We start from the raw sequence: 27,922 nt of genomic DNA on the forward strand, positions 1-27,922 counted from the left end.
CGCGTCTGCCTGATATGCTGTCCCCACATTCGCGTCTGTCGGTCCCTGTCGGATCACGCCACGAGCAGGGTTTGGGGGCCACAAAGGGGGCGTCGGTACCCGGCTGTGTAGACGCCGCCTGGCCTCGCCATGAAGTCCCGAAGGGACAAGCTGCACATCCCGGCGCTGACTCTCGAGTGAGTGGCTGGAAAAGGGGAAAATGGGGGGGAGGGGCAGACTGACAACCACCCTTCCCCTCCGTCTCCGTTCAAGTCGTCCAGAGTCTCGCCGCTGCCTCCAGGGAGCTTTCCTGGGTGATCGGTCTGGCCCCGCCCTCGAGGCCTGCTGGAGACCCAGAATCCCGGGCCTTGGGCCCCTTTTTCCTTTTCCTTGAGAGCCGCAGTCCTGGTACGCAGCCCTGGCTGGCCTTTGGATTAGGCCACACACAGGGGCCGCTGCCAGGATCACTGTCCCCGGCCTCTTTCTTTGCAGTCTATCTCCGAGTAGCCAGAGCCCATCCTTGCTGAGCCCCAGCAGCCCCTGCAGCCCTTGCAGCCCCTCCCTGGGACTGCATCCCTGGAGGTAAGTGACAGCAAGCAGGACAGGGCTCAGACATTCCCTGGTACCCCAAAGCCTTGGAAACTTCCCAAACCCAGCTCCCTCCCCAAGGTACTGTGGGCTGCTGACCTTGCCTCTCTGGGCCTCAGTTTACCCCTCATAAAATAGCGCTGTGAACCACACTAGGGTCCTGATGGGGAAATTCCATTTTCAGCCATAGCCAGCAGGTCCCCCGTCTGACAGGTGGCCAAGGCGAGGACAGAACTTGAGCTGTTGCCCAAGGTCCTGAGACAGGTGCTGGGTTCCCAGACTGCTCAGGACCCTCCCTGCTGAATCAGCCTGGCTCCCAGGCTGTGACCTCAGGGATCCTCCCCACACCCAGCTCAGCTGGCCAGAAAGCTGCTCCCTCTGAATGTACACACACACACACACACACACACACACACACGCACACACACACACACACAGCTGAGAGTTCACCATTAGAGCCTCAAGCACTGAACTTCACCAAGTAAAGAGGTGTAGGCAGAAAAGAACCAGTTTGGCTGAGCATCAGCCTTAAGTTCCCTCTGCAACCCTGGGAAGGAGGCACCCTTCCTGACCCCATTTTCCAACTGAGGAAACTGAGGCTCAAAGAGGAGATACCAGTTCTCTTGGTTCAGTATGTCTGGGGACCAAGCGGCAGGGCCAGCTTGGCTGCCAGAGTCTGTCAAGGGTTTGAGCCACCCTCTGACTGATGGGGCTCAGAATCTTACCCCTGTACAGGATGGAATACATGAGCTCCTTGAACGGCTCAGGCACAAGTCCAGGGAGGGGACAGATGTGAGGGTAAGTGATGTCTAGAATTTGATGGCCCATCAGTCCTTTGAACCTTAGTGTGAATGAACCACTCAGGCTCTTCTCACAGGCCTTTAATGGGGAGAAGAGAGAACAATTTGGAAACCATACTGGGTACTGGGCAATGGGCAGATACCTTCATTCAGTCAACAGCATTTATTAGGCACCTGCTGTGTGCTAGGTGCTAAGTATCGCTGTGAACAAAATGAATGTAGTCTCTTCACTCATGGGGCTCTCAGGAATTGGGTAGTAAGCAAGTGGATGGACAAACAAGATACATTCAGACAGGGAGCTCTCAGTGGAAGTTATGTTTGAGCTGAGGTGTGGGCAAAACTAGGGGAAGAGGCACCAGGCAGAGGGAATTGCATGTGCAAAGGTCCTGGAGCAGAACAGATTTTTAAAGCTTTGTGGCTGCCTTAAGGTGAAGAAAAGTCTTCTGGGACAGAGGACAGGAATAGAGATGGCAGAAGCAGGGAGGTGGCTAGGTCAACATCTGCATAGGTAATGGTGGACCAGTCCAAATGTCCAGTGGGAGGCAGAGTGCTATAGCCCCCATTTAGCAAAGGAGGAAACTCAGGACCTTAGAAGCACAGAATCTCAGATTATGTTGTCCGGGGGCACCTGGGAGACAGTGTCAAGCCAGAACTGAGTCAGTTTTGACTGGTTGAGAGCAATTTTACCTGGAGGAAAAAGAGGCAGAGTTTGAGGCTTTAGCAGAGGTCACTGGGCTGCCTCACTCGCCACCAGGGGGCAGCAGAGCCTCATCGCCTTGGATCAGGCATGAAAATGGGTTCTTGCCTCTCCTGCTTCAAAACACCCTAAAAATAAGCCCACATTTATCCTCGCAGCCTCCAAAGCCCCTTGAGTTTGGCCCCTTGGACCTCCTTTCCTCCTCCCCTCCTCCCCTCCTCCCCATTCATTTCCTTCTCATTCACTCTGCTCTAGCCAAGCAGCTTCCTGGACTGCCAGAATGTGAGCTGGTGCAGCCTCAGGGCCTTTGCACTTGCTGTACTTTCTGCCCAGAGCTTTATTTTCTCCATTTCCTCCTTTCTTCATTTTGCAAGTCTCCATCAAGCCCACAGATAAGGAAGCCTTCCTTGAACACACCCTATTTAAGGGTACCCAAGCCCTGGTTATATTCATTACACGCATCCATTATACCCATCTATTTCTCTCATCCGGAACCCATCATGGGTGTGATTTCCACATTTTCTTGTGTGACTATTGGGCTATTTTTCTCACCCAGAGGTCTTGAGTTTCAGACCTGGATCTCTCCTGGTCATCCTATACCTTCAGGGCAAGCCAGGCATACACCAGGTGCTCAGTTAATTCTTGTGGCATGGACAAAAGGGAAGCAACTGAGAGGCCACTGCCTGTGGTGGTGGTGGTGGTGGTGGTGGTGGTGGTGGTGGTGGTGGTAGTGGTGGTGGTAAGAAGAGTTAAAGAAGATCCTGAGTTGGGCCCTAACAACAAGGGGGCAACAGAGGCTGTTCTAGGCAGGAACGGCATTGTCAGAGCAGTGTTCCCTCTGGGCCCTGAATGCCAGGGATGGAAAGAATTTGGACTTTCTACCCAGGGCACTGGAAGCCACCAAGCATGGGGCTGGGATGGGTGTGGACAGCTCATGGGCAGGTGGGAAGGGCTGAGGTGGTCAGACCAATGAGAGGCTGGGAGGGATCTGTACACCCACTTGGGGCTTATCCATTTACACAATATGTAATACAAGCAGAGAGTCAAAGCCCTAGTCATAGGCAGCGTTAGGATCTGAGCCCTGGGAGAGGGATTCACCCACGAGTGTAGTTTTGCTGTAACAGCAGTGGGAAACCATGGAGGGGTTGTGAGCAGGTTAGGGACTTGACTTGGTAGGCATTGGGTTGGCACCAAAGGTCAGTGGCTCAGCCAGTCTTCCATGGCCTTTGCCATGGCCACAGGCCCTCTAGATTGTCAGCCTCAGCCCTCTATTCTGCAGAGGAAGGGGCCAGATGGATATTGGAGAAGCAGCTACTGGGGATGCCAGTGCAGTGGTGTTATGGGGTCATATAGGAGGTGCAGGGTGTGGCTGCAGCTGGGGATAAGGAACAGCTGCTTTCCTGACTGTGTGCAGAAGTGTCCCCAGCACACATTGGGGCACAGCATGTCATTATATGGTGATATGAGACCGTGGCTTCATCCCCACTTGGGTCCCCAGACCTGGGGGAGCTTGAGTTCCCCCTACATAGGTGGCTGGGCACATGAAGGCCATAGATGACCCCTCCCATTTTCATCTCCACATCTGGCCCCTCAGCAAGTCCTGTCCCTTGTCCTCGAAAGAAGTCCAGAATCTACCTACTTATCTCTACAACCCCACCCTGGTTCAAGCCTGAGTGTCCCCCTCCCAGATCCTGTCACAGCCCCTCACTAGCCTCCTGCCACCTCCACTCTTGCCCCCAACAGCTCCTGTTCCCAGTGGCTTTGTCTGGTGGACTTGGAGAGCATTCCTGGGGAGATGCCCAATAGGTGTCTGGATCACAAAGTGGGCCACCTGAGGGTGACACTGGACATGAGGAGAAAGGATAGGGAGTCTGAGAGAGACTTGAGAAGCAAAATCAGAGGCAAGAGGGATGAGCAGGTTAGGACTCCACACTGAGCAGCAGCACCTCCTCTCAGTCTCCCCTTCTCAGGAATGTAGTCTGGATTTCAGTGTCAGTCCTGGGCCAGTTACCAAAGTATCTTGTGGCCTCTGAAGGGGCCTTCCTGAGAGTGATGCTGTCTCTGACTTACTGGGGCTGTCATGAGAGGAGGAAGCATTAATTTACTGCCTACTGTATGAGACATTTCTCCTTCCATTGTGAACACGACGTACCGTACCCCCAACCTGGTAACAGTCACTTTCTGTGCCACTGATTCCTTCCATTTTCAAGAGGGATATGTGTAGATGCGGAAACAGAGGCCTGGAAGTTAGCCTGATGCTACATTTACATATAATTCATATAATCATCTTGTCCACCCTGTTTTTCTCCCATTTTACAGTAAAAAAGACTGAGACTTGCAAAGTTAAATCAGGGATCTGATTCCTGTCTGTAGCCAGGCTGATGCTCTTTCTGTCACACAGGCAGAGCACAGCTTGTCAGATGCCCAGACTCAGTTTGCTAAACACTCCCTCTGTGCCAGTCCAGTACTGGGAGATGCTGGAACCCAAGGAGCCAAGCCTGGGGAAGACAAAGGCCTACAGACACAAGAGAAGGCTTCCTGGAGGAGGGGATGCAGGATTTTGCCAGGCAGGAAGAACATTCCAAGGAGGGGAGCCAGCGTGGGCGGGGTAGCATGAGCCGGGCCAGGCTGCTGGATGGGCCTTGAGTGTTGCACTGAGCTGAAGGGGTTAGCGCCGCTGGAGGGAGGGAAAGGGGGGTCGTGATCAGATTTACATTTTATGGGAAAGGAACCATTTTCCAAAGCCCGACCTCGGAGTACCGCCAACGCCCCGCCCCCGCCGCTCTCCTCCTGGCAACGGCCAGACCTTCGAGGCGCGGCCCAGGCAACGCCCCGCCCCTCCGCCAGCGGCCCTCGCAACACCCCGCCTACACGGCTGCACGCGGGGCGGCCCGCACAGCTTCCGCCTCGCTCACTCCGCCCCCGTCAGGCCCCGCTGGGCGGGGTCCCCTGCGCGCGCTTCCTCCCCGCCACCCCGCCACGGCCCCGCGCGCCCTCCTCCCCATCCCCTCCCCGCGCTCCCGGGCTCCTGGGGCCGATCCCGCCGTGGAGGTTCGCCCCGAGCCGCCGCCGGCTGTGCCCACGCGCCTCCTGGGCCTCCGGCGGCACAAAGGGAAGCAGCAGCATGTCTGACCCCAGCTACTGGACGGCGGTGGCGGCTCCTGGCCACCGGAGCCGCCTGGCCAAGGGCGCGCTGCTGCAGCGCTCCAAGAGGTAGGGGACGCCGCGAGGCTAAAGGCGCGGCAGCCGGCCGAGTAGACACTGTTTGCCAGGAGTGCGTCTGTGCGTGACGGTCGGGGGACGAAGGAGGACGGGCGTCCCAGACGCCCTCCTTGCGCCCCTCGTTATCCACACTGTGGTGGGTGTCTGTTGGTCGGCGTGGCAGCTGGGATAGTGATGAGGCATCAGTGAGTTGAGACAGAGGCAGGATTCGAACCCAGGGCTCTAGCCCTGGACCGACCTGGGGAAGTGCTTCTTGGAAAAACTGACGCTGATCTGCCCCTGGGGCCAGCTAGAAATGTTGATTCACAAACATTTACTGCATGAGGTTGGCGTGCTTGTAGGGTGTCAGGAGCGCCAATGGTTGGATTTAACCTGGAGCAAAACCTGGCCTCTCTTCAAGTCTTAGTTTCCCCTTCTCAAAAGCAGAGACTAAGCAAGGGCTGTGGGCTCTACTGGACCTGGATTCAAATGCCAGCTCAGCCACTGCCAGGCTGTGCGACCTCAGGCAGTTTCTTTATCTCTCTGTGCTTGGGTGTCATCAGTGCTGGGATGGGGCATTCCCAAAGGGGAGCACTGGCAGAAGCTGGGCTGTGGAACCTCGGATGCCAAGTGCAAGGGCTTAGGCTCTTCTCCCAGACCCTGGAGAGCCATAGAGGGCTTATGGGCACCTCAGGGACTGGGTGCAGGGAACTGGCCTCAGGCCCCTATTTTCTGCCGTATTCTCAATCTCTGTTGAACCACATGGGTGGTGATTGAACCATTATGCTGCTTCTCAGGGTCGTGGGCCTCTTCCAGGGAGGGCTGAGTAAATAGCACTCAACAGATGCTCAGAAAGGGAACAAAGCGTTCCCACTTCCCCTTTGACATGTCCAGTTAGGCTTTTTTCAAGAAGGCCCCACCTGAGAATAAGAGGTAGACCACCAAGTGTTTTTCCCAAATGCTGTTGGAAGTGACAAATGATGGGAGTGGAGGTGGGGGTAAGGAACCAGGTGAGGGGCTGGGAGAGGATGTGGGACTGGTGCGTATGTGAAAGGGGGTAGGCAGGAAGTTTTGCAGGAACCTGTGGGTTTCACTTTTGCTTCTGCACCTCAGACTAGAGGACGATCCCTGTGGCTGTTGACGTCTGTGGCCTCAGTTTTCCGGGCTCGAAAATGGGTGCATCTGGTCTCTCCTACCTCCTGGCTTGTTGGGATTGACAAACGGTGACTTAATTCTCTGGAGAGGCATGGCCTGCACTCTGACAACGCACTAGGCCTTGTAAGCGTTGTCAGCAGAAAGACTACAATACTATATATACCCACCACCATTTACCCAGCACTGGCCCAAAGCTGAGCTTTGGGTATTGGTTTTATCAGATCTTCCCAGCACCTTGCAAGGTATACAGATAGGGAAACGGAGGCTCAGAGGAACAGCCATGGGTAGGCTGGATCCAAACACTACCACCTCCACGCCTGTCTTGTCGCCTGGAATGGTGGCTGTTCACGCTTTCTCACACCTTGTCCTGCACTGTACCTTCTGCCTGGGACACTATTCCTGGCCCTGTAAAGCTCGAGGTTTCATCTCCCTCCCTGTGCAGAGTGCTGTGGCTGAGCTGCGTTGGCGGCTGGGGTGTGTGGGCTGATGCACTTGCCGAGCAAGTAGAGCTGTTGCTGGGCGACTGCTCTGGGGAAGTTGCGGGGGGGGGGGGGGGGGGGGTAGCTGTTGACAATGTCATTCCCAACTTCCCTCTGTCTGGGTGGGCACTGGGGCCAGGGCACAGGTGGGCTCGGTCTGAGTAGAGGGCTGGTGGCCAAAAGGAGCTGGGATAGAGGGAAGGAAGGAAATGTGCAGGCAACATTTTGGCAGAACAGGAGACAGGGCCCAGCTGCACAAGATCCTGACTTTAGGGTTTTGAAGGGTCAGGCTGGTATTTTGGGAGGATCTTGGGGAGGGGTGTTGTCAAGAGATTGAGGTAGTGGCCCTAAGAAAGGGTGCATGGAATGGCATGGGGGCCTGCCTGCCTTAACCCACCTGTGGGTTCCAGGGTCCTCTCCACCCTCTGCCTTATTTTCCAGAGCTCCTGACAGTGGCCACAGCATAGGAAAGGTGTGGGGGTGGGAGTGTGAACACCAAAGCCTGAGAAGCCAGGCCAGGTGCTCCTGGCTGTGTGCAGTGACCACCAGGAGGCTAGAACTGCTTCATGCCACCGCTGATAATAACAGTAATAGTAGATTTAGTAATAGTAATATTCGTCAAATATGACTCCCATTGGGCCTCCAAGTCTTGGCTAAGTAAGGGCCATGGTGGAGTCCAGCTAGGGGTGGAGTGGGAGTGGTTGTGCCTAGTTTCCTATTCTGCCCCAAGCCAGCTGCATGTGTGCTCCAGCCTGGGCACATGGTCCTGTAAGCCCAGAGGCCTGGGCCAATGCCTAACCCTATCCCCACCTACCCCTACAGCTGCCGCAGCGGGAACCGTAAGAGCCTTGTGGTGGGAACACCTTCACCAACCCTTTCCCGGCCCCTGTCACCACTGTCAGTCCCAACCGGTAAGCATGGGAGCAAGTGGGTGAGTGCTGTGTCCTGTCTCTACCCTTGATGACTGAGTTTTCCCTGGCCTCCTGCTCAGCAGGCAACAGCCCCCTGGATAGCCCCCGGAACTTCTCAGCTGTGTCAGCTGTCAACTTCCCCTTTGCCCGGAGGTGAGTGTTGCCTGGCTTTGGGGGATGGGGTGTCCTCATGACTGCTGAGGGGACAGGCAGGGTGTGTGTGCCTGATGGACCTGCCTCCTCATTGGCCTTTTCCCCTTCCCTGGTCCCTGCCTGTGTTGGTCCCTCCCTCTGGTTTCTGCCCCTGCCTCGGCCTTCTGCAGCCACACCTCTCACACTGACAGGTAATTTCAACAAGCCCTGGGGAGGAAGAGGGGACACCACCAGGTCTAAGAATCATTAATTCACTGAAAGCAATTTATTCATTTAATAGGAGTTTAACAAGAGCTGATGGAGGACTTGTTGTGTGCCAGGCATTTATTTTACTTTATTTTAATTTTTTATTTATTGATTGATTTTAGGGGAGAGAGAGAGAAACATTGATTTGTTGTTCCGCTTATTTATGCATTCATTGGTTGCTTCTTGTATGTGCCTCCTGACCAGGGATTGAATGTGCAACCTTGGGGTATCACAACAACACTGTAACAAACTGAGCTACCTGGCCAGGGCATGTGTGCCAGGCATTTAAGTGTCATTCGTTCAACATTTATTGAGTGCCTGTTGGGGGGCTGAGGAATGGGGGCTGGGCTTTGGCCCTTGGGGAGTCCTCAGTCTGGTGGAGGCAGCCAGCATGTACCCCAGCAGGTGCAACTCAAGAGAGGTGGCGGCTTTGATGTGGGGGGCACACCGGTGACTAGAATCAAGGAGGACTTCCCGAGGAGGTGTCTGAAGGTTGAGGAAGAAACATAGTGGACTTGCCCACCCTGACTCACTGTTCTAGGCCTTATAGAGTCCTTTCTCCAGTGCAGCCAGAATCTGGCAGCCATGGTGTTTGTCCTTAGTCCCCACAAACCACAGGAGCCATGCCTTCCTTCCAATTCTTCTTGTTCTCCTCTCCAGGGCTGATGGCAGAAGATGGTCCCTCGCATCCCTCCCGTCTTCTGGCTATGGAACCAACACACCCAGCTCCACCGTCTCGGTACCTGTAGTCCCACCTTGGCAGGCAGACAGGCGGGTGCAAAGTTGGAGGGGGATATCTCTTTGGTTTTTTCAAGGGGTCAGATAGTTGTGCAGTCAGCAAATTCCTGGCTGCTACCTCTGTGCTGCATTCTGGGCAATGTGGAGGTCCCTGAGAGGACTCAGCCTTAGCCCCAGGAGCACCAATCTAGGGTACACAGATATCCCTAGCCTGTGGAATCAGGGCCTTGCCAGAGGGGATCTTGGGGCTGCCATGGGGAACAGGCAGACGAATTCCTGGATGAGAGGGCATCAGAGCTGGAGTATTAAGGGATACATGGGAGCCAGGTAGGCAAGTATTACCATCTGATGACCAGCCGGCAGCCTGGGCCTTGAGGGGTAGTGCTGGGGTCCTGGCTGTGGTGCTCACCATCGAACCCATGGCTCTGATACACCCTCCTGCCAGTCGAGCTCATCCTCGCGGGAGCGTCTCCACCAGCTTCCTTTCCAACCGACGCCAGACGAACTGTGTTTCCTGTCCAAGCATTTCCGCAGCTCAGAGAGTGTGGCTGATGAGGAGGGTGGCCACCGCTCACCCCGCCTTCGACCCCGCTCCCGTAGCCTCAGGTGGGCCTTAACCTCTAGCCCCTGCCCTAGCACCTCCCTGGGCTGGCTTTTGAACCGCACCATGGCTCCTCCTCCCCTTCTGGCCCTGACCCTGCCCTAGCCTGGCTCAGCCCCCTTCCCCTGGGCTGGGCCTCAGGTCCTGTGTAAAAGCTGATCATCACCCCCCTTCAGCCCTGGACGCACAACAGGAACCTTCGACAATGAGATCGTCATGATGAATCATGTGTACCGGGAGAGGTTCCCAAAGGTGGGCAGCGCCATATGGCTGGACCGGCCCCAACACCCCTCCATGTTGCTGTCCGTCTGTGACAGACAGGCACTCTCTGTCGTCTTGGCTGTGTCCCCAGGCCTGTCCATTTCTATTTTTCCCTCTCGTTCTCAATTGTTCCCCCAGTCCTCTGACCCCATTGGCTTCATGGTCACCTCTCTCTCTCCCTGCTGTCTCTCCTGCCCCTGTCTGCATGTGTTGCCCCCCAGCCCCATCCAATGACGAAGTTACCCATCTCCCCCACCCAGGCCACGGCCCAGATGGAGGGCCGTCTGCAGGACTTCCTCACTACCTTCTCGCCCGGTGCCCGGCTGGCACTGGCCGATGGCGTCCTGGGGTTCATCCACCACCAGATTGTTGAGCTGGCCCGCGACTGCCTAGCCAAGTCTGGAGAGGCACTTGTCACCTCCCGCTACTTCCTGGAGATGCAAGAGAAGCTGGAGAGGCTGCTGCAGGATGTGTGTGGGGGGCTTGGGGCTGGGGGTCCCCAGATGGGGCAGGACAGGGACAAGGGCCTACGAGTGATATCCCACCCACCTGCCTCCAGGCCCATGAGCGCTCAGACAGTGAAGAGGTCGGCTTCGTTGTCCAGCTGGTCCGGAAGCTGCTGATCATCATCTCGCGGCCAGCAAGGCTCCTTGAGTGCCTCGTGAGTCCCCTCACACCACCAATGCAAGAGGCCTAGCAGAGCTGAGACCAGGTCCCCAAGATACAAGACACAGTTCCCATTCTGTAGGGTTTAGAGAGGCTGCCAGGCTGGGGTGGGCTTCCTGTATGATGGGACAGGAGCTGAGACACCAGGGACAAGTAGAAACCACTTGTCAGAGTGCTCTGAGCAGAGGGCACAGCATTTGCAAAGGCCTGGAGATGAGACAAAGCCTTAGTTGACCAGTACCCTGCACCCCCAGGAGTTTGACCCTGAAGAATTCTACCACCTGCTGGAGGCTGCTGAGGGCCAGGCTCGAGAGGGCCAGGGCATCAAGACGGACCTGCCGCGGTACATCATTGGGCAGCTGGGCCTGGCCAAGGACCCCCTTGAGGGTGAGCTGCGGTGGGGCAGGGCGGAAAAAGGAGACTGAGGAGAGGCTGGGGTATAGTCAAATTATCCTTGTCTCTCTGTTTCCTGCCTTTGGTCACCTGTGGGACCTACTACGGGGAAAGTGCCCGAGATTCCAGGGTCAAGTAGCTGCATGTTGGACCCCCTGACCTGCCAGGGCCTTAGAACTTCAGTGTTCTCAAAAGCCAAGTTGAAATGGGCCAGAGGACCACCACTGGCAGTGACATTCACATTGTCCTGCAAATTCACAAAACCTGTTTCCAGTTTCATCCCACTGTGGCCCTAGAGGTGGACTCAGAGTCAAATCAGGCCACCTGCAGGCAAGAACTCCCCCAAACAGCCAGGATAGGGGAGCCAATATGTGGCACGAGGGGAGCATGAAACTTGGGATGGCCTGGTCCTAAGGTGCTCAGGGCAGGCTCTGGGAAGAGGTGATGTTCAGGCTGAGGATGGAAAGGTGACCAGGTTCAGATCTGGGAGAGAAAAAGGGGGAGCCAGGTGGGGAAACTACAAAGGCTCTGAAGTGGGACTATGCCTGACATGTCAGAAGAGTAGCAAAGAGGGGATGTAGCTGAGGAGCTGAGGAAATGGGAGCTGGGCAGGGGGAGGAGGCAAGGGGGTTGGCAGGGCCTGGCTACAGTGGCCAGTGGCCACCTAGTGTTACTGCCTTGTTAACATGAGACCAGGCTGCCATTGTCCCCATTTAAAACTGGAAAGACTGAGGCTCCAGGCAGATGAGGTTGAGCAAGGGATCAGACACCCTAGACCACTGGTGGACTGGCCTTGTGGCCCAAGCCATCCTGCTGTCTGTCCAGTGAAGATAACACAGCACTGGAGATGGGACTGCTGTCAGAAGGGGCAAGACAGATGGTGGCTGAGGCTGTGTGGGCAGATCACCTATCTAGTACCCTGGGAAGCCCACTGAGAGTTGAAGGGGCTGCATTCGAACTCAGGTCTCTCAACCTGAGCCTCCACCACCCCATTCCAGCCTAACTCTGGGACCATGAGACACTCTTCATTGCCACTGTCATAGCTCACAGTTCACAGACCACTCACTGTGACCAACCTTTTGCTAAGCCCTGGGGCTGGACTGTAAGGGGGCTCTTCCCCCTTGGCCCTGCCCTGAGCTAGGAGGTTGTTAGGAACCAGTGTCACAACTGGTGTTCACTGGTCCAAGGTTTGGAGCCAAGGTTTGATGAAAGCTGAGTAATCAGAGCCTGGGCTGCCTGCTAGTCCTTTTAGATGGTTCCTCAGCTGTTTAGTCCAGCCTTCTGGGTTTGGCTGAAACTTGGACAGAGTAGGGACTCATTGGCAGTATCTTGGGAGCTGGTCAGGGGAGGCTTCACATCCCCAGCCCTGATGAGCCCTGGAGGCCTCAGGAAATCTGGGTGATAAGCGAGGTGTGGAGGCCCCATTCAAGTCTCCTCCCTTGTCTTGCAGAGGTGGTGCCTCTGAGTCACCTTGATGACAGAGGAGAGCCCCCAGCACCTGAGTCCCTGGAGGTAAGGCACAGGGTTTTGTGACCCCTCACCTGTCTTGTTCTTCTCAGGGCAGACCAGACAGCAATAGGAGGGCCTGGGTTTGCAGAAATTTTGCATGACTGGTGCTTAATAAATGCCTGTGTCTGTGGGGGGAAGGTAGAGGAAGTTAAATTGCTGTGCTGTGTAGGTTGGGCAGGGCTGGAGAGGACTCTGGAAAGGTTTTGAAGGTTGTGTAGGAATTTTCTAGGTGGAGGGCAGGGCTTGAGCAAAAGCTCAGCAACTTGGACACTGAGTAGGAGAAGTTTGGATGGAAGAGAAAGTAGCATCAGGCACCAGGACTTGGGGACCGGAGGAGCCCAACCCACTCCTCAGGGGGTCAGGACCCTGAGCCCTTCTCGTCCCCCAGAGCCGTGCCCTAGTTGGTCCGTCACGGAGGAAGCCGTGTGAGAGCGACTTCGAGACCATCAAGCTCATTAGCAATGGGGCCTACGGGTGAGTCCTCAGGTCCCTCATAGACCCATTTCTCAGATACCCACGGGGATGGCTAAGACCCTGTGGTTCCTGAGTATACAGATAGGGAAATTGAGGCCTGCAGAGGGATGTGTAGATGCAACACAGCTGGGCATGGCCTTGAATGTACTCATCCTTGATCCAGGTGTAGGGGACTCTGATCAGGAAAAAAGATGACCACATAGTGGCAGTAACATGCAGTGAGCATTATTTGCCACTTTGACAGATTTGCAGAGGGGTGGTTGTGGGGAGTCCCTAACAGCTTGAGACCATCAGAGCAAGATGGGAGAGGGGGCCAGTGGCATGGTGGGGAGTCTTTGGGTCAGAGAGCCCCAAAGGGCATCAACAGCATGTGTGGGTTCCTTATAGCCCCAGGGTTTATCTGTAACTGGGAGCCATGGGGTACAGTTTCACCAGGTATATAAAGCCTTCAGGCGCGAAATGGCTAAAAATCTGCTTATTTGGACTATATTTAAATCTGTTTGAATTTGTTGCAGGCTGTTGAGTTAATAGGTCTCAGCCTGCTATGAATGAATAAATAATCTAAGGGCCAGTACACCAGGGCTGTGTCTGGTTCATTTATAGGACACCAAGGAAGGCAGATTAAACCTATGGTGGCTGCTTTGGGAGAGGGGCCAGGTATGGAGAAAGGTGTCCTAGATGGAGAGCACAACACAGACCAAGGTCTAGCAGATTTGGTCCTGGGCCCAGGTGGGTTTCCTGTGCCTGCCAGGGCCTCAAGTTCAGGCCTTAGTGAGCCCGGCTCTTCTCCCAGGGCCGTCTACCTGGTGCGGCACCGGGACACTCGCCAGCGCTTTGCTATCAAGAAGATCAACAAACAGAACCTGATCCTCCGTAACCAGATCCAGCAGGTCTTTGTGGAGCGTGACATCCTCACCTTTGCTGAGAACCCCTTCGTGGTCAGCATGTTCTGCTCCTTTGAGACCCGGCGCCACCTCTGCATGGTCATGGAGTATGTGGAAGGTGCGGTCCCTGGGGTTATACATGCCTCCAGCGACAGAAAGCTCACTGTCTATCTGGGAGAAAATCCTTCCTTGGGCCAGGTTGGGATCTGATCTGTCTTCCGTGGGGTCCCAGCCTGCCTTGGAGGCCCTCAGTCTAGGATGGGGGCTCAGGGTTGGGGAAGCCCAAAGAAGAGTCTAAGGACAGGACCCCTGGAGGATAGGGGAAAGATGTACATCCTCTGCAGGGGAGACTGGTGGACAGAGGCCTGGAGGCTGGAAGAACAGGGGAGGGGTCAGGGTCAGGAGTTACAGCTTCAGGTTTGAAGTTCAGGATAGAGCATTGCCTTCAGGTAAGTGCATGAACAGGCGTTTACCAAGATGCTGCCAGGCAAGGAGAAAGCAAGCGATTTGGAGCCACCAGCTGTGTACAGGCAATTGTACACTTAACAGAGCTGCTTCTCTATCAGGGGAGAATCAGGAGGCAGGGCCTATCATCCCCAAACCCCTGCCTGGTTCCCCACCCCCATTCAGGACCCATTGAAGACCTTGTGCACCAGGCTGGGAGCATATGGAGGCATTGAGCAGGGCTGTAGAGCCTACGCCTCTGAACATGTCTGCCCCTTGCAGGCGGTGACTGTGCCACGCTTCTGAAGAACATGGGCCCGCTGCCCGTGGACATGGCCCGCATGTACTTCGCAGAGACAGTGCTGGCACTCGAATACCTGCACAACTACGGCATTGTACACAGGGACCTCAAGCCTGACAAGTGAGCAGCTGGGGCCTCAGGGCAGGCCCAGGAGGGGTGGGAGGGGTTTTGGAGCCATGGGGGGGGGGGCTCAGTGGTGCCTGGGGCTGCTTAGGAGCCCCACCTATCTGGATTCTGTTGATGACTTGGGGCCCCTACTGGCAGGAAGGCAGGAAACTTGAACATGTTGAGCACCTGGTATGTACAGAGGAGAGCAGTTATTTAATAGGCACTTGCTGTATGCAGGGAAAGGACTGTGCACTTAGGAGGTGGTGCCAGGCAAGGGGAGGGAATGTGCACTTAGGATGTATAAACTGTACATGGGAAGGAATCATACACTCAGAGTTGCTGCCGCGCAAGAAAAAATGAACATGCACTTATGAGGCACCAGCTATATACGGGGAAAGGAACATGCATGTTGCAAGACCTTATATGTGAAGAAAGGGACCGTGCATGTCTTGAGCACGTGTTGTTTTAATGCCAGAAAGAAAGAGACCATGTTTATTGAGATTTGGGATATTTTATTCTAGCATTTAGTAAGCACCTACTGTGTGCCAGGTTCTCTATGGGTGACTAGGAGACATGAGCAGGAATGTGAGTAATCCTTCATGCTTTGTAACCCCTATATAATTTTCAAAGCACTCTCCCCTATATTAATTGAGCTCCTGCTGTGTACAGAGGAAAAGGCCACCCATATATTGAGTACCCTCTGGATATGAGGCAAGAACCACTAATTTCTTAGGTACTTGCTATGTGGAGGTGTGAACATAAGTGGTAAGAGCCATGTGTATTTTCAGGGCATCTTGTAGTTTGCAAGTAGCTTAGAAAACAAAGCAAATGTGTATTTGGCACCTGCTATATACCTGGGCCTGTACTCAGTGCCCTAAGGAAGCCCTGTACCCAAAGGGCCTCTTTGGGATAATCCTGGGGTGAGGTGGGGTGGGGTCTTCCAAGTGTCTCAGGTCAGACCCCAACGAAGGGCTTGCCCCTCTCAGGACCCTCATCTGCAAGATGGAGCTAGAAGGTGTCCAACCTTGAAGGGTTGAGGGAGGGATAGTTGCACAGAGTAGGTGCTTGAGATAAATATGATTTTGTTTTCCCTTTGGTAAATTTAAAATATACCCCAAAATTGAGAGAAGGTACATTAGTTCCCTAGGGCTGCCATAACAAAATACCACAGACTGGGCAGCTTAAACAACAGAAATTTATTTTCAGTCTGGAGGCCAGAAGTTCAAGATCAAGGTGCCAGCAGGGCTGCACTCTCTCTGAAGGCACCAGGGAGGGATCTGTTCCACGGCCCCCTCCCCGCTTCTGGTAGTTCCTTGGTTTATGGCAGCATCACTTCAGTGTTCACATGGCATCTTCCCTGTTCATGTCTGTGTCCAATTTTGCCCTTTTTACAAGGATACCAGTCATATTGGATCAGAGGCCACCCTGCTCCAGTTTGACTTTATCTTAAGTAATCACAGGTCCAACAACTCTATCTCCAAATAAGGTCACATTCATAGTTACTGGGGGGTTAGGACTTCAACGTGTGTATTTGGAGGTTACAGTTCAGCCCATAACAAAAGGACATAGTGCCCCTCTCCCATACTTAGATTCCAAGCTACTAACACTTGGCCAATCCTTCCCTCCCTCCCCACTGGATGATATGAAGGAAATCCCAGGCATTGTATCATTTCACTTATAAGAAGGGAAAAAACTTTAAATATGAGATACAGTCAGTGTTCAAGAAATGAACGTTTTATAGATGGTGTGCCCATAGGAGCTCAGGAAATGTTGGTAGTCTTAACATGGCCTTGGGGTTGAAACATTTGGCTGCACCTGATAGCTACACCAAAGTGTGTTTTCCACAGCTGTTACACGCAGTGGTTGCTCAAGAAACACCTCTTATTTTTTTAAAAACAGCAAATGCACATATTAGGTGCACAGAATTGTTTCTTTACAGAGTTGAGGTACATAATAGGTGCCAAGTAGATGGCTAACCCAACAACTTGGATATGTACAGTTAGTTCTACAGTGAGTTCTCCAGAAATTTATTTTTAAACAGCAGGGTTATCTAGGAGGTGCGTGAAAATGTGACTTTATAAAGATGGAGCACTTAGCAAATCATTTATATATTTAAGCAAGAAAACAAACAGCAGCATACATGGTAGGTATACAAGTTTGTTGGTTTTTTTGTTTGCTTTTTTTAATCCTTACCCAAGGATATGTGGGTTTTGGGGTTTTTAAAAAAATATATGTCTTTATTGATTTCAGAGAGAGGAAGGGAGAGGGAGAGGGAGAGATAGAAACATCAATGATGAGCGAGTCATTGACTGGCTGCCTTCTGCATGCCCCCTACTGGGGATTGAGCCCACAACCCCTGGCACGTGCCCTGACCAGGAATCAAACTGTGACCTCCTGAATCATAGTTAATGCTCAACCACTGAGCCACGCCAGCTGGGCAAGGGTATGTTTCATTGATTTTTTTTTTTTTTTAAATCCTCACCTGAGGATATTTTTTCCGTTGCTTTTCAGAGAGAGTGGAAGGGAGAGAGAGAGAGAAACATCGATATGAGAGAGACATATCGATTGATTGTTCCCAAACTCGTCCCATGGGGACCGAGCCTGCAACTGAGGTATGTGCCCTTGGCAGGAATCAAACCTAGGACCCTTCAGTTTGTAAGCCAATGCTCTAACTGCTGAGCAAAACCAGCTAGGGCTGATTTTTTTTTTTTTTAGAGAGAGGGAGGGGAGAGAGAGAAACATGGATAAGTTGCCTCCCGTATGCACCCTTACGGGATTAAACCCACAAACTTTTGTTGTACAGGATGACACTCCAATTAACTGAGCCACCCGGCCAGGGCTAGATGTGCAAGTTTTTAATAAATGGGCCCACTTATGAAGTGCACAGATATATTTCCGTGTACACCAGGTGCTCGAGATACATTTAATTCTCAACATGGAATGTAAATAATAGTTGCTTGCAAAGTGTTTGTTACAATAATGGATGTGTGTACAAAAATACTGTAGATCTCCAACCCCCAGCAGATGTTCAAGAGATGGTTTATCACACAGTTGGGAGATGCTGAGATTCTCAGGAAATTTGGTTTTGCACAGTGAAGTGTACAGTCGGTGCTCAATTGCAACACCAAATGTACCCAGTAGGTACACAGAGATGTTTGCCAAATTTGTTATACTGCATGAGACCCATTGGTTCTTATGATAATGTGGCTGTGCACTGGAAGGATTTTTCAATCCCCTGGGGGGCTCTGGCCCACCCTGGGTGGAGCCAAGTTCAAAGGCAGCAGGAGCTGCCAGGTGCCTGGGCCCCCAGCCCTGAGCATGCCGCCTGCCCGCCCACAGCCTGCTTATCACCTCGCTTGGCCACATCAAGCTGACCGACTTCGGCCTGTCCAAGATTGGGCTCATGAGCATGGCCACCAACCTCTACGAGGGCCACATTGAGAAGGACACCAGGGAGTTCATGGACAAGCAGGTGAGTGGGCAGGGGCCCCTGATTGTTGCGCCCCCTCCATCTGGAGCCCAGCCCAGGGACATGGTGAGGCTTGGCAGTAGGAAAGGAGAAAATAAACTGCCCCCTATAATTCTACCCACCCCTTATTCCTGGCCTCCTGGTCTCTTCTGGCTTTTCTCCCAAGGTGGGGCCCATCCTCAGTTTCCCCATTCTGCCTGTACCAGGTGTGCGGGACACCGGAGTACATCGCACCTGAAGTGATCTTCCGCCAGGGCTACGGCAAGCCAGTGGACTGGTGGGCCATGGGTGTCGTCCTCTATGAGTTCCTGGTGGGCTGCGTGCCTTTCTTTGGAGACACCCCTGAGGAACTCTTTGGCCAAGTGGTCAGTGGTGCGTACTCCACCCCCCGGGGCCATGGGTTTGAATCTCTGCTGCACTGGGGCTCAGGGCAGCAGTTTCCCCACCTGTGTGAGAGAGGGGAGCAGCCCCATGTGTGGACCATGCACCTATGCCATGCCTGGCCCCAGCTGGGCCCTGGGGACATAACTGAGGACAATATTGACAGCCCTTCCGGCACTCACTGTTGGCAGGCAAGACAGACAGACAGTAAGATATGGAGCAATCAGATGCATAAATAAGCAAATTATGGAGCAATTAAATGCCAAAAATGACAAGGAAAAGAAACAGAAAGGAGAACGGGCAGGGTACTGGGAGCGCTACATTAAATAGAGCTGTAGAGGCCTCAGAGATGACCTGTGAGCAAAGACTTGAAGGTGTGAGAGGGAGCTATGAACACAGAGAAGGGTAAGGTGCTCTGGACAGACCGCACAGCCAGAGCAAAGGCTGTGAGATGGGACCAAGCCTGGTGTGTTGAAGAAGCAGAGGAGGCTAATGACTGGGAGATAGTGAGTGAGGGGAGATGCTAGGCAGGACTATCCCAACCCCCTTACTCCTTCCCCTCATTTTAGATGAGATCATGTGGCCAGAGGGGGAGGAGGCCCTTCCATCTGATGCCCAGGACCTCATCACCAGGCTTCTTCGGCAGAGCCCACTGGACCGTCTTGGCACTGGTATGTATGGAGGCTGGGGTAAACAAGAACTCTACTTGAAAGGCTGCATGGAAGAGAGGGACTTAGAGCTGGGTTTTTGAAGGATTCATAGGAGTTTGCCAGGAATTAGCACAAGACCTTGAAGGAATAGCAGGTAGCTGGGTCTGGTGCAGACAGGACACTGAGGCTGAGTAAGTATGTGAGCCTGCAAGATTACCAGGTGCTGTGTCCTAAAGTCCTCAATGACCCAGCCCAATGGATCCCACTGTCCCAGTTTTCCCAGTCACCTAGTGGATGGTTAAGAAACTATTTGAAACTTGTGCAGCCACTCATTAACACGGCCACTGAAGGGCATGTTCATGATGAAGCTTGGCCATGGGAGAGAACAGTGGGGCCAAAGTTGGGGAACAGGATGCCTTCATGCCATCAGCTCAGCTTCATGAAGCAGAAATGTGGGAAAGGCCCAGGAAGGAAGCCCTTCTAAGGTTCTGGGTTTCTACAGGTGGTGGGATCTCAGAATCCACCAGAGGGAAGAGCAGGGCCTGGGTTCAAGCCCCAGCTCTGTTCTTCTCTGGGCTTTTAAATGATGGCTGGCTCCCCCCTCCCATTTTTTCTGGTTCTGTGTTGGCCAACTTTTGGTCCCCATTGGCCCAGAGGGCCATGGGGGGTAGGGCCCCACAGGGCTCAGCTAGCATGTCTGCAGGTGGCACCCATGAGGTGAAGCAGCACCCCTTCTTCCGGACACTGGACTGGGCAGGACTTCTGCGACACAAGGCCGAGTTCGTGCCACAGCTCGAAGCCGAGGACGACACCAGCTACTTCGACAGTGAGTAGAAGTCCCAGGAACAGAGAGGGGTGTCTACTTGTCACCTCGCCCTGGGCCTAGAGCTTCCAATTTCCTGAGCTTTCTGAGAAGCTGAGTCAGGTCTGCCAGCTGGCCCCCTGGCTGGAATATCCTGTTCTTCTGGGTTCAGGAGGTGCGTCCCCTCAAATTGTGGAAGGGGAAACCAAGGCACTGAGTATTGCCTGGGGTCTTCCAGCAGGTTCAGCCTTCCAGCATAGAACCCAATCTGTCACAGAGGAGGGTGGATCACCTTGTTGAGCTTTTGTAGAGGGTTCCCCTCAAGCACTTCAGTGGGCTCTCCCCACTCAGGGATCTGGCCAAACACAGCAAATGCCATTGGTTTCCAGAGCTTCTTCCAGAACTTGCTGTGTGATCTTGGGCATGTCAGAAGTCCTCTCTGAGTATCCGTTTCTTCTTTTATAAAATGAGGAACATACTTTACGTTTGAGGTGCACAATTTTCCTAATTCTGGGTGACCTATCTCAAGGGTGAAGACACTAAGGCTCAGGCACAAGGGTTCCCAGCAACGGTCCCACAGCTTTTAGGGACACAGCTAGGATTGACCCCCAGATATTCACTCTGCTACCCAAGCTACTTGTAGTCCCTAAACACATGGGGCATGACCCCACCTTGAAACCTTTGCCACGGCGGTACCCCCTGCCCCAAGCCTCTCCACATCCCCCACGACCCTCGCAGCCACTTCACGTGGGCTGTGTGTACCTCTCCCTCCTGCAGCGCGCTCAGAACGGTACCGGCACCTGGGCTCTGAGGATGACGAGACCAACGACGAGGAGTCATCCACGGAGATCCCCCAGTTCTCGTCCTGCTCCCACCGGTTCAGCAAGGTGGGGCCCAGGCCCTGGATGTAGCTAGCACTCAGGAAACATTGCAGATGTTTGGTTTTTTGCATTTTTTTTTTATTGTGGTAAAATACAGCATAAAATATACTGTTCTAGCCATTTTAGAATGTACAGTTCACTGACATTTAGCACATTTACAATACTGTGCAATCATCAGCTCTATCTAGTTCCAGAACATTTCCCTTACCCCCAAAGGAAACCCTGTCCCCATTAGCAGTCACTCCCTATGCCCACTCCTCCAGCCCCTGACAACCACCCCTCTTTCTGTTTCTGTGGATTTGCCTCTTCTGGACATTTCATATAGATGGAGTCACATAGTATGTGGGCTTTTGTTTCTGGCTTCTCTCATACTCAGTGTGCTGTTTCCAAGGTTCATCCACGTTGTAGCGTATGTTAGTGAGTCATTCCTATTCATGGCTGAGTAACATTCCATTACATAGATGGACCACATTGTATTTATACTTCATCAGCTGATGGACATTTGGATATTGCAACTAGAACTATGCTGGGTGTCATTTTATAGCCTCGCAATCTTAAGTTCCTTCCTTTGCTTATAATTTGATCAAAAACTCCTCCACTACTTGTGGGCCTGGGCCCTGGGCAGGTTGCCCTGATCATCAACAGAAACCCCAGCTGTAGCTCCTTTGGTGTCTGGCCCCCTCTGAGCCTCAGTTTCTCACCTGTACAGTGGGCTACAGACTCTGCTCTCTTTAGGGACATGCTGAGTAAGGATTTAATAAAGTGAATCACAGGGAAGCATCAGACATGTAGAAAGTGAGTGTGGCTCCTGCCTCCATTTTTATTGCTGTTATTTATTATTTCCCAGGTCTACAGCAGCTCTGAGTTCCTGGCTGTGCAGCCCACCCTCCCCTTCACCGAACGAAGTTTCAGTGAGGACCGGGAGGAAGGATGGGAACGCAGTGAAGGGGAGTATGGCCGCCAGCTGAGCACTGAGGTCCGGTAGGTGGGCTCGACGGTATAGGCATATCCAGCCTCCAAGCCTTATGGGAGGGGGAGCCACAAAATCTAACACTGGGAAGAGCTTCCTAGTGTCCCAATTGAAAAGGGTCAATCATATTGGCCAACCTGTCAGACCTCTGCCAAGCTAGCCCCTATCATCACTCCCTTTGGCTTTGCATTCCTAACACACTAAACATAAACCAGCCATCACACTGGTGGTACCATCACACTGCTAGGCTTTTGCTTCCACTGTTCCCTCTGCCCAAAATACCCTTTTCATCCTTCAAAGTCCAGACTCAACAGAAATAATCAGTGTCTGCTAGAGGATGGGCATTGGGAACTGGGTTTTAAAAGATGAATAGGAGTTCTCTAGGTAGACACAGAGAATGGAGCAGGCAAAGGGAACTCACCCTGTATTTACAAATTGCCCCTGATTCTAGGCTATGAGTTAAGATGGCGGGGGTAACTGGGTGTCATGGAGTGAGGGCACCTGGCAAGTGTGACTTGGACTCTTCCCTGCTTAGGCTGAGGTCCTGGACATCGGGTTCTTCCTGCTATTCATCCTCTTCGCAGCCTGAGCGGGGACCCAGTCCATCTCTCATGAGCACCATCAGCCTAGAAACGATGCCCAAGTTTGCCTTCTCATCGGAGGACGAGGGAGCCGGCCCAGCCCCTATGGTCCCCAAGAAACCCGTCTTCATTCTGGGGGAGCCTGATCTGCCCCCAGCAGCCACTCCAGTGATGCCCAAGCCCTCAAGCCTCTCTGGTAGGTGGGGCCTAGAGTGGGAGGAATAGTATCATGGAATGTTTCCCAGAGGAAGACTATTTGAGATGGGTTTTGAAGGATGAGGAGTTCTGCAGAGAAAATTTAAGATAGGAGAGGCCAAGGCTCTGGAGAAGCCGTGGGCCTCAGCTTAGCCCCTAAGGAGCCTCCAGCTTCATTGGGTCAGGACAGGACTGGAGAGAGGGATGGGTTAAGGAGCTCCAAGATGGGGAGCTAGAGGCCAGATGAGTAGGGGGAAGGCTTCCTGGAAGAGGGACCTTGAAGAGTGGAGCTTTCTAGGGAGAGCAATGTAGAAACAGTGCACAGAAAAAGGGAACTGCCTGAGCAAAGGCCAGAAGGCTGCACTGTGTCCATGTCTGTCAACCTTGACACCCTCACCCTGCTAACCCCCCAGCCGACACCACCGCCCTCAGTCAGACACGCCTACGGAGCAATAGCACTGGTGCCCGACACTCCACGCCACGGGCTCTGGATGCTTGCCGGGGCCACCGCCTCAGGGGCCCTAAAGACCCAGCCCCTGAGAAGTCCAGGGCCTCCCCCAGCGGGGGCTGCATGCCCAAGTCAGCCTCAGTGTCCGCCCTGTCACTTATCATCACAGCCGGTAATACCCATGGCCCTGCCTTGTCTTTGCTTGTCTGTCTACATCCATTTTAACCATGGGGTGGGGTCTGCTTTGGCTGGGGTGTCGGGAGCTGGAGGGTCCCTCAGGGTGATGTTTGGCCTGAGCCCCAGGAGAGGGGAAGGGTTAGGCACAGGGAGACCTGGGGGACTGGCAATCCTGGCAGAGGGCACTGCATGTGCAAAGGCCTGGCATTGGAACATTGGAGCAGCAGTGAGGCAGCCACCATGGTCAGCATGGTGGGAGGGGAAGGCACCCTATGGAGAGACCCACAAGGGAGTGACCCACTCCCTACACTCAACCTTGCAGATGATGGCAGCGGTGGCCCCCTCATGAGCCCCCTGTCCCCACGCTCACTGTCCTCGAACCCGTCATCTCGTGACTCCTCTCCCAGCCGAGACCCATCCCCTGTGTGTGGAAGCCTGCGGCCCCCCATTGTCATCCACTGCTCTGGCAAGAAGTATGGCTTCAGCCTGCGGGCCATCCGTGTCTACATGGGTGACAGTGATGTCTACACTGTGCACCATGTTGTCTGGGTGAGCTGGTCTGGAGGTGGGTGGGGAAAGCCTGACCCAGTTTGGGGCTGGCTGTCACCTGGTGAGGTATGTCTATGAGGTTTGGGGGTCCAGGATGGGGAACTGGTGCCCCCTGGGTCTTTGCCATCCCTGTCAGTATAGGGAGAAGGCTGGGCAAGAGGGACAGGGTTAGACAGGGAGACACAGAGACCCTGAGTGAGCATGAAGCTTATGCCTCGTGCTGGTAAGCACACAGTGGATGGGTTGTCCTCCCTTCCCCCAGTCCAGGGCTCAGCACATCCCCTCTCCACTGGTCATTCTCTGAATAGCCCCCAAGGTCAGGGAAACTGAGGCAGCATGAGAGGCAGCAGCTTGCTGATGTCTCCAGCTGTTGGACTGCTGACCCTGCCGTCTTCCCCAGAGCGTGGAGGAGGGAAGCCCTGCCCATGAGGCTGGTCTGCGAGCGGGAGACCTCATCACCCATGTCAATGGAGAGTCAGTCCTTGGGCTGGTACACATGGACGTCGTTGAGCTGCTGCTGAAGGTGCCACCCCCACTGCCCGCCCTCAGGACTCCCAAGAACCCCACCCGCTGTCCTCCCTCAGGGCTCCCAGCATTCCCACCACCCCTTGGCTTCTACTACTGATTCTCCCTGGCTCTCCCCTCCACCCACACTGCGCTTTCCAAGTCCAGGTCATGCACTTCCCCTCCCCTCAGACTAGAATGTGCTACCTTCTTTGGCTCCTAACATCACCCCCCCAGAGCCCCTCCTCTTGGAAGTCCTTATCCCATAAGGTCTGTGCCATCTCTGCCTCCCTCAGACCAGACATCCTCAGGGGCTCAGGCCTGGGGGTGGGGACATGGCAGGAGGTAGGCCCCAGGTTGAGTAGCTCCTGGAACCAGCATATAGGTGGGCAGCTCATTGGATGGGCACACAGATGGTGGGCATGGATTTTTGGCCTAGTGAATGGTAGATCATTAGGCGAGAGTGGCTAGATAGGATCTGGGACTTTGAAGGGTAAATAGGAGATGAGTAGGTGGGGGTGCTCTTGAGCTGGAGGCACACAGGAGACTCCTCGCCATTGTTCCTGCAGAGCAGCAACAAGATCACCCTTCGGACTACAGCCCTGGAAAACACATCCATCAAGGTGGGCCCTGCCCGTAAGAATGTGGCTAAGGGCCGCATGGCACGCAGGAGCAAGCGGAGCCGCCGGCGTGAGACACAGGACCGGTGAGCAGCCAGGGAGGATGCAAGGGGGAACCTGTTATCAGCTGGGGAGGGCACTGAGGGTGGTGGTCTGGAAGCTCCCACTGAGGGCAGGGGTACCAGACCACCCAGAGTTCTCACCCACAGGCGGAAGTCCCTCTTCAAGAAGATTTCAAAACAGTCGTCAGTGTTGCACACCAGCCGCAGTTTCTCCTCTGGTCTCCACCACTCATTGTCATCCAGTGAGAGTCTCCCGGGCTCACCCACCCACAGCCTCTCTCCCAGCCCCACTATGCCCTGCCGTAACCCTCCTTCTGATGCCCTAGCAGGTGGGTGCACCCAGGACCATTTGGGGAGGAGGGGCAGGCAGAGATGGGAAGATTGAATGACATGATGTAGGAAACATGACCAGAAGGGCCTTTCCAGTTGCCTGGAGTCTAAGAGGCAGCCTGGGGATGGGCAGAGACAGGTGCAGGAGCAGGGAAGTGTGTACATAGCAGAGGGAATATCATGAGTAAAGGGGTCTAGACTGGAGGGATGTAAAAGCCGGGGGAGGCTGGAGAGGGAGCATTGGGGGATGGATCAGGCCTAAGAGCTGGGCTTAAATTGGTGGGCAGTAGGGAATACAGAGGGTATATGAGCCAGAAAGGGCATGGAAAGATCATTTTGGTGCAGGCCCCCAGCCTGTGAGAAACAGGCTGGGGCAACCCAGAGGAGAGGCAGGGAAGGCCTCCTGGAGGAGGATTACAGATCTCCAGGAAGCACTCCCTGCCCCCTGGGGACCCTGACTACTACTCTCCCTCTGGCTCCCCCTGAGCTCATGGGGCAGGGGTTATCTGTACCATTTCTGCCTTCCTTAGACCAGGCATCCTCTGGGGCTGAGGCCTGGGAGTGGGGAGGTGAGCACAGGCAAGGAGGCAGAGCCCTTGTTGGATAACTCTGGGACCAGTGGACAGATGGGACTGTGAATGGGTCTTTGGCCCAATGAATGATAAGTCATCAGGTGAGAAGTGGGTGAGTGAGAGCTAGGGCTTTGGCCTTGGCCAGTGTGGCTCGGTTGGGTGTTGTTTGGTGCACCAAAAAGTGCTGGTTCAATTCCTGGTCAGGGGACATGCCTGTGTTGCAGGCTGGATCACCAGCAGGGAGCATGCAGGAGGCAGCCAATCGATGTTTCACTCTCACATCAATGTTTCTTTCTCTCTCAAAAAAAAAAAAAAATCAAATAAAAAAGAGCTAAGGCTTTGATAGCTGAATAGGAGTTCACCAGATCTAAGCCAAGGGAACAGCCTATGCAAACAACAAAAGGCAGGAAAAGCAAGCATGATAGGTGGCCACATAGAACAAAGTGGGCTTTGGCAGGTGCAGCCAGTCCCAGGGTCCCACCTCAAAGCTAGGGACTTGGGGCCCATGGCCCTGACCTTTGCCTGTCATCCACAGACACCGCATCTCCACCCAGTGCATCTCCGAGCTCCAGCAGCCCTGCCTCTCCAGCTACTACTGGCCACACCCGCCCCAGCTCCTTGCATGGCCTGGCCGCCAAGCTTGGGCCTCCCCGCCCCAAGGCTGGCCGCCGCAAGTCTACCAGCAGCATCCCACCCTCCCCACTGGCTTGCCCGCCTGTTCCTGCACCCCCACCCCGCTCCCCCTCGCCCCTGCCTGCACCCACCCGGTCTCCAAGGTTGCGCCGGGGCCAGTCCGCGGACAAGCTGGGTGCAGGTGAGCGGCTGGAGGGGGAGCTGGGGCGTCGCAGCCGTGGGCCAGACTCCGAGCTGGTGGTCATGCGAAGGCTGCACCTGTCTGAGCGCCGAGACTCTTTCAAGAAGCAGGAAGCTGTGCAGGAGGTGAGCTTTGACGAACCACTGGAGGAGGCCACCAGGCTGCCTGCTGTGATGCCGGAGATTGCAGTGGAGGGCGCTGAGGCTGTGCCTGGAGCCCTAGAACCCGCTGGGAAGGACTGATCCCTCCCACCTGGCCTTGCCCTGGCCTGGAAGTTGTGCATTTTTTATGCAAGGTTTTTCCAGTCAAGTGACTCCTGATGGAGACTAAGCCACCAGTCTGTGACACCCAGAAGGCAGGAAACCATCACACTCCTTACTGGAAGGTGGAGTCAAGCGCCTGCATGTTTTGGTGCCCATCAGTCAGGGGATATAGAGCAGGAATGGGAGGTGAGGGTGGCACTGTAAATAGCAGCAAACCCTTGTGACTAATTTATTACTTTTTTTTTTCAAAGTATAAGAGAAAGTTTATTTAGAAAGTTACAGAGGCAAAAGAAGGGCCCTTGGAAGAAACGGGCTCAGGGAACAAGTTGCAGAGGCAAAAGAAGGGCCCTTGGAGAGAGTAAGGTAAAGGTACCTCGTTTGGGGAAAAGGTGCAGGCATGCTCCCAGGAAGGAGAACATACCTAATTTATTACTTTTTGTACACAGTAGCCAGATAGAGCCATCAGGGTCCTGCCTCTTGCATCTAGGACCCTATTTGCAGACCCTGCCAATGGGGCTCTAAAGGAAGCACTTTGGACAAGTCACATGTGTTCGTGTTTTCTCGTTTTTCTGTACTTTTGATGTTTTTGTTTTTGTTATTTTTTAAGTTTTTTGTGTTTCTCTTGATCCCATCCCTGACCCAAAACCCACTGATGGGGACACTTGTCTGGGCCCAGGTCACTTGTTTGGGCCCAATTTGGATGTGACTTGGACAGTTTAATTGATTCCCCTCTACCACAAAACAGAGTCATCCCCATGATGGTCTGGATGCTAAAGGCTGCTTCCCACAATCACAGCCTCCATCTGTAGAGCAGCCTAGCTAGGGTCTGCCTCCAGTCCTTTGGACTTAGGGGATGTGGGAACTAGGGCTTTAATTGATGAGTAGGAGTTCACCAGATCAAGGCAGAGGGATCATCCACTCCACTGGGGGACACTAATGCCCCAGGAGGCAGAGGCCTCAAAGGGCACTGCCAGGGCAAAAGAATGCCCACCCTGGACAAGATTTCACATGTTTGATGCCCATCAGGGTTAGCACTAGAACATGATGTGTCTGAAACACCCCCTGA

General features: G+C 54.0%; 1 protein-coding gene across 5 annotated transcripts; it reads left to right on the forward strand.

Annotated features, from left to right (window-relative positions):
• On the forward strand, window positions 1–27,916 carry MAST3 (microtubule associated serine/threonine kinase 3). 5 transcript variants are annotated; one of them, XM_087816810.1, is made up of 27 exons: window positions 1–176; window positions 472–561; window positions 7,722–7,810; window positions 7,891–7,963; window positions 8,870–8,948; window positions 9,393–9,553; window positions 9,725–9,800; window positions 10,070–10,279; window positions 10,369–10,470; window positions 10,730–10,862; window positions 12,319–12,380; window positions 12,766–12,851; window positions 13,645–13,853; window positions 14,462–14,600; window positions 17,928–18,060; window positions 18,264–18,429; window positions 19,008–19,109; window positions 19,792–19,914; window positions 20,668–20,777; window positions 21,619–21,752; window positions 22,277–22,518; window positions 22,931–23,137; window positions 23,465–23,691; window positions 24,092–24,214; window positions 24,765–24,901; window positions 25,025–25,206; window positions 26,315–27,916. In XM_087816810.1, the coding sequence occupies exons 1-27, from the start codon at window positions 130–132 to the stop codon at window positions 26,833–26,835; spliced, it is 3,963 nt and encodes a 1,320-aa protein (XP_087672936.1). In that variant the 5' UTR covers window positions 1–129; the 3' UTR covers window positions 26,836–27,916. The 5 variants fall into 5 exon arrangements, with proteins under 5 accessions (XP_087672936.1, XP_087672937.1, XP_087672934.1 ...); XM_087816811.1 differs by lacking the exons at window positions 1–176; window positions 472–561 and adding an exon at window positions 5,073–5,277 and having other exon boundaries at window positions 25,001–25,206; XM_087816808.1 differs by lacking the exons at window positions 1–176; window positions 472–561 and adding an exon at window positions 5,073–5,277.
• Window positions 27,917–27,922: the final 6 nt, after the last annotated feature.

This window comes from Miniopterus natalensis, chromosome 4 (genome assembly GCF_054644295.1).
Source record: "Miniopterus natalensis isolate mMinNat1 chromosome 4, mMinNat1.hap1, whole genome shotgun sequence".
NCBI lineage: Eukaryota > Metazoa > Chordata > Mammalia > Chiroptera > Miniopteridae > Miniopterus > Miniopterus natalensis.

Coding starts and splice junctions, on each gene's coding strand:
- MAST3 (XM_087816810.1), top strand. CDS start 130: ATGAAGTCCCGAAGGGACAAGCTGCACATCCCGGCGCTGACTCTCGA. Junction 7,811..7,890: donor ACCACTGTCAGTCCCAACCG/GTAAGCATGGGA, acceptor CCTCCTGCTCAG/CAGGCAACAGCCCCCTGGAT. Junction 12,381..12,765: donor CAGCACCTGAGTCCCTGGAG/GTAAGGCACAGG, acceptor CTCGTCCCCCAG/AGCCGTGCCCTAGTTGGTCC.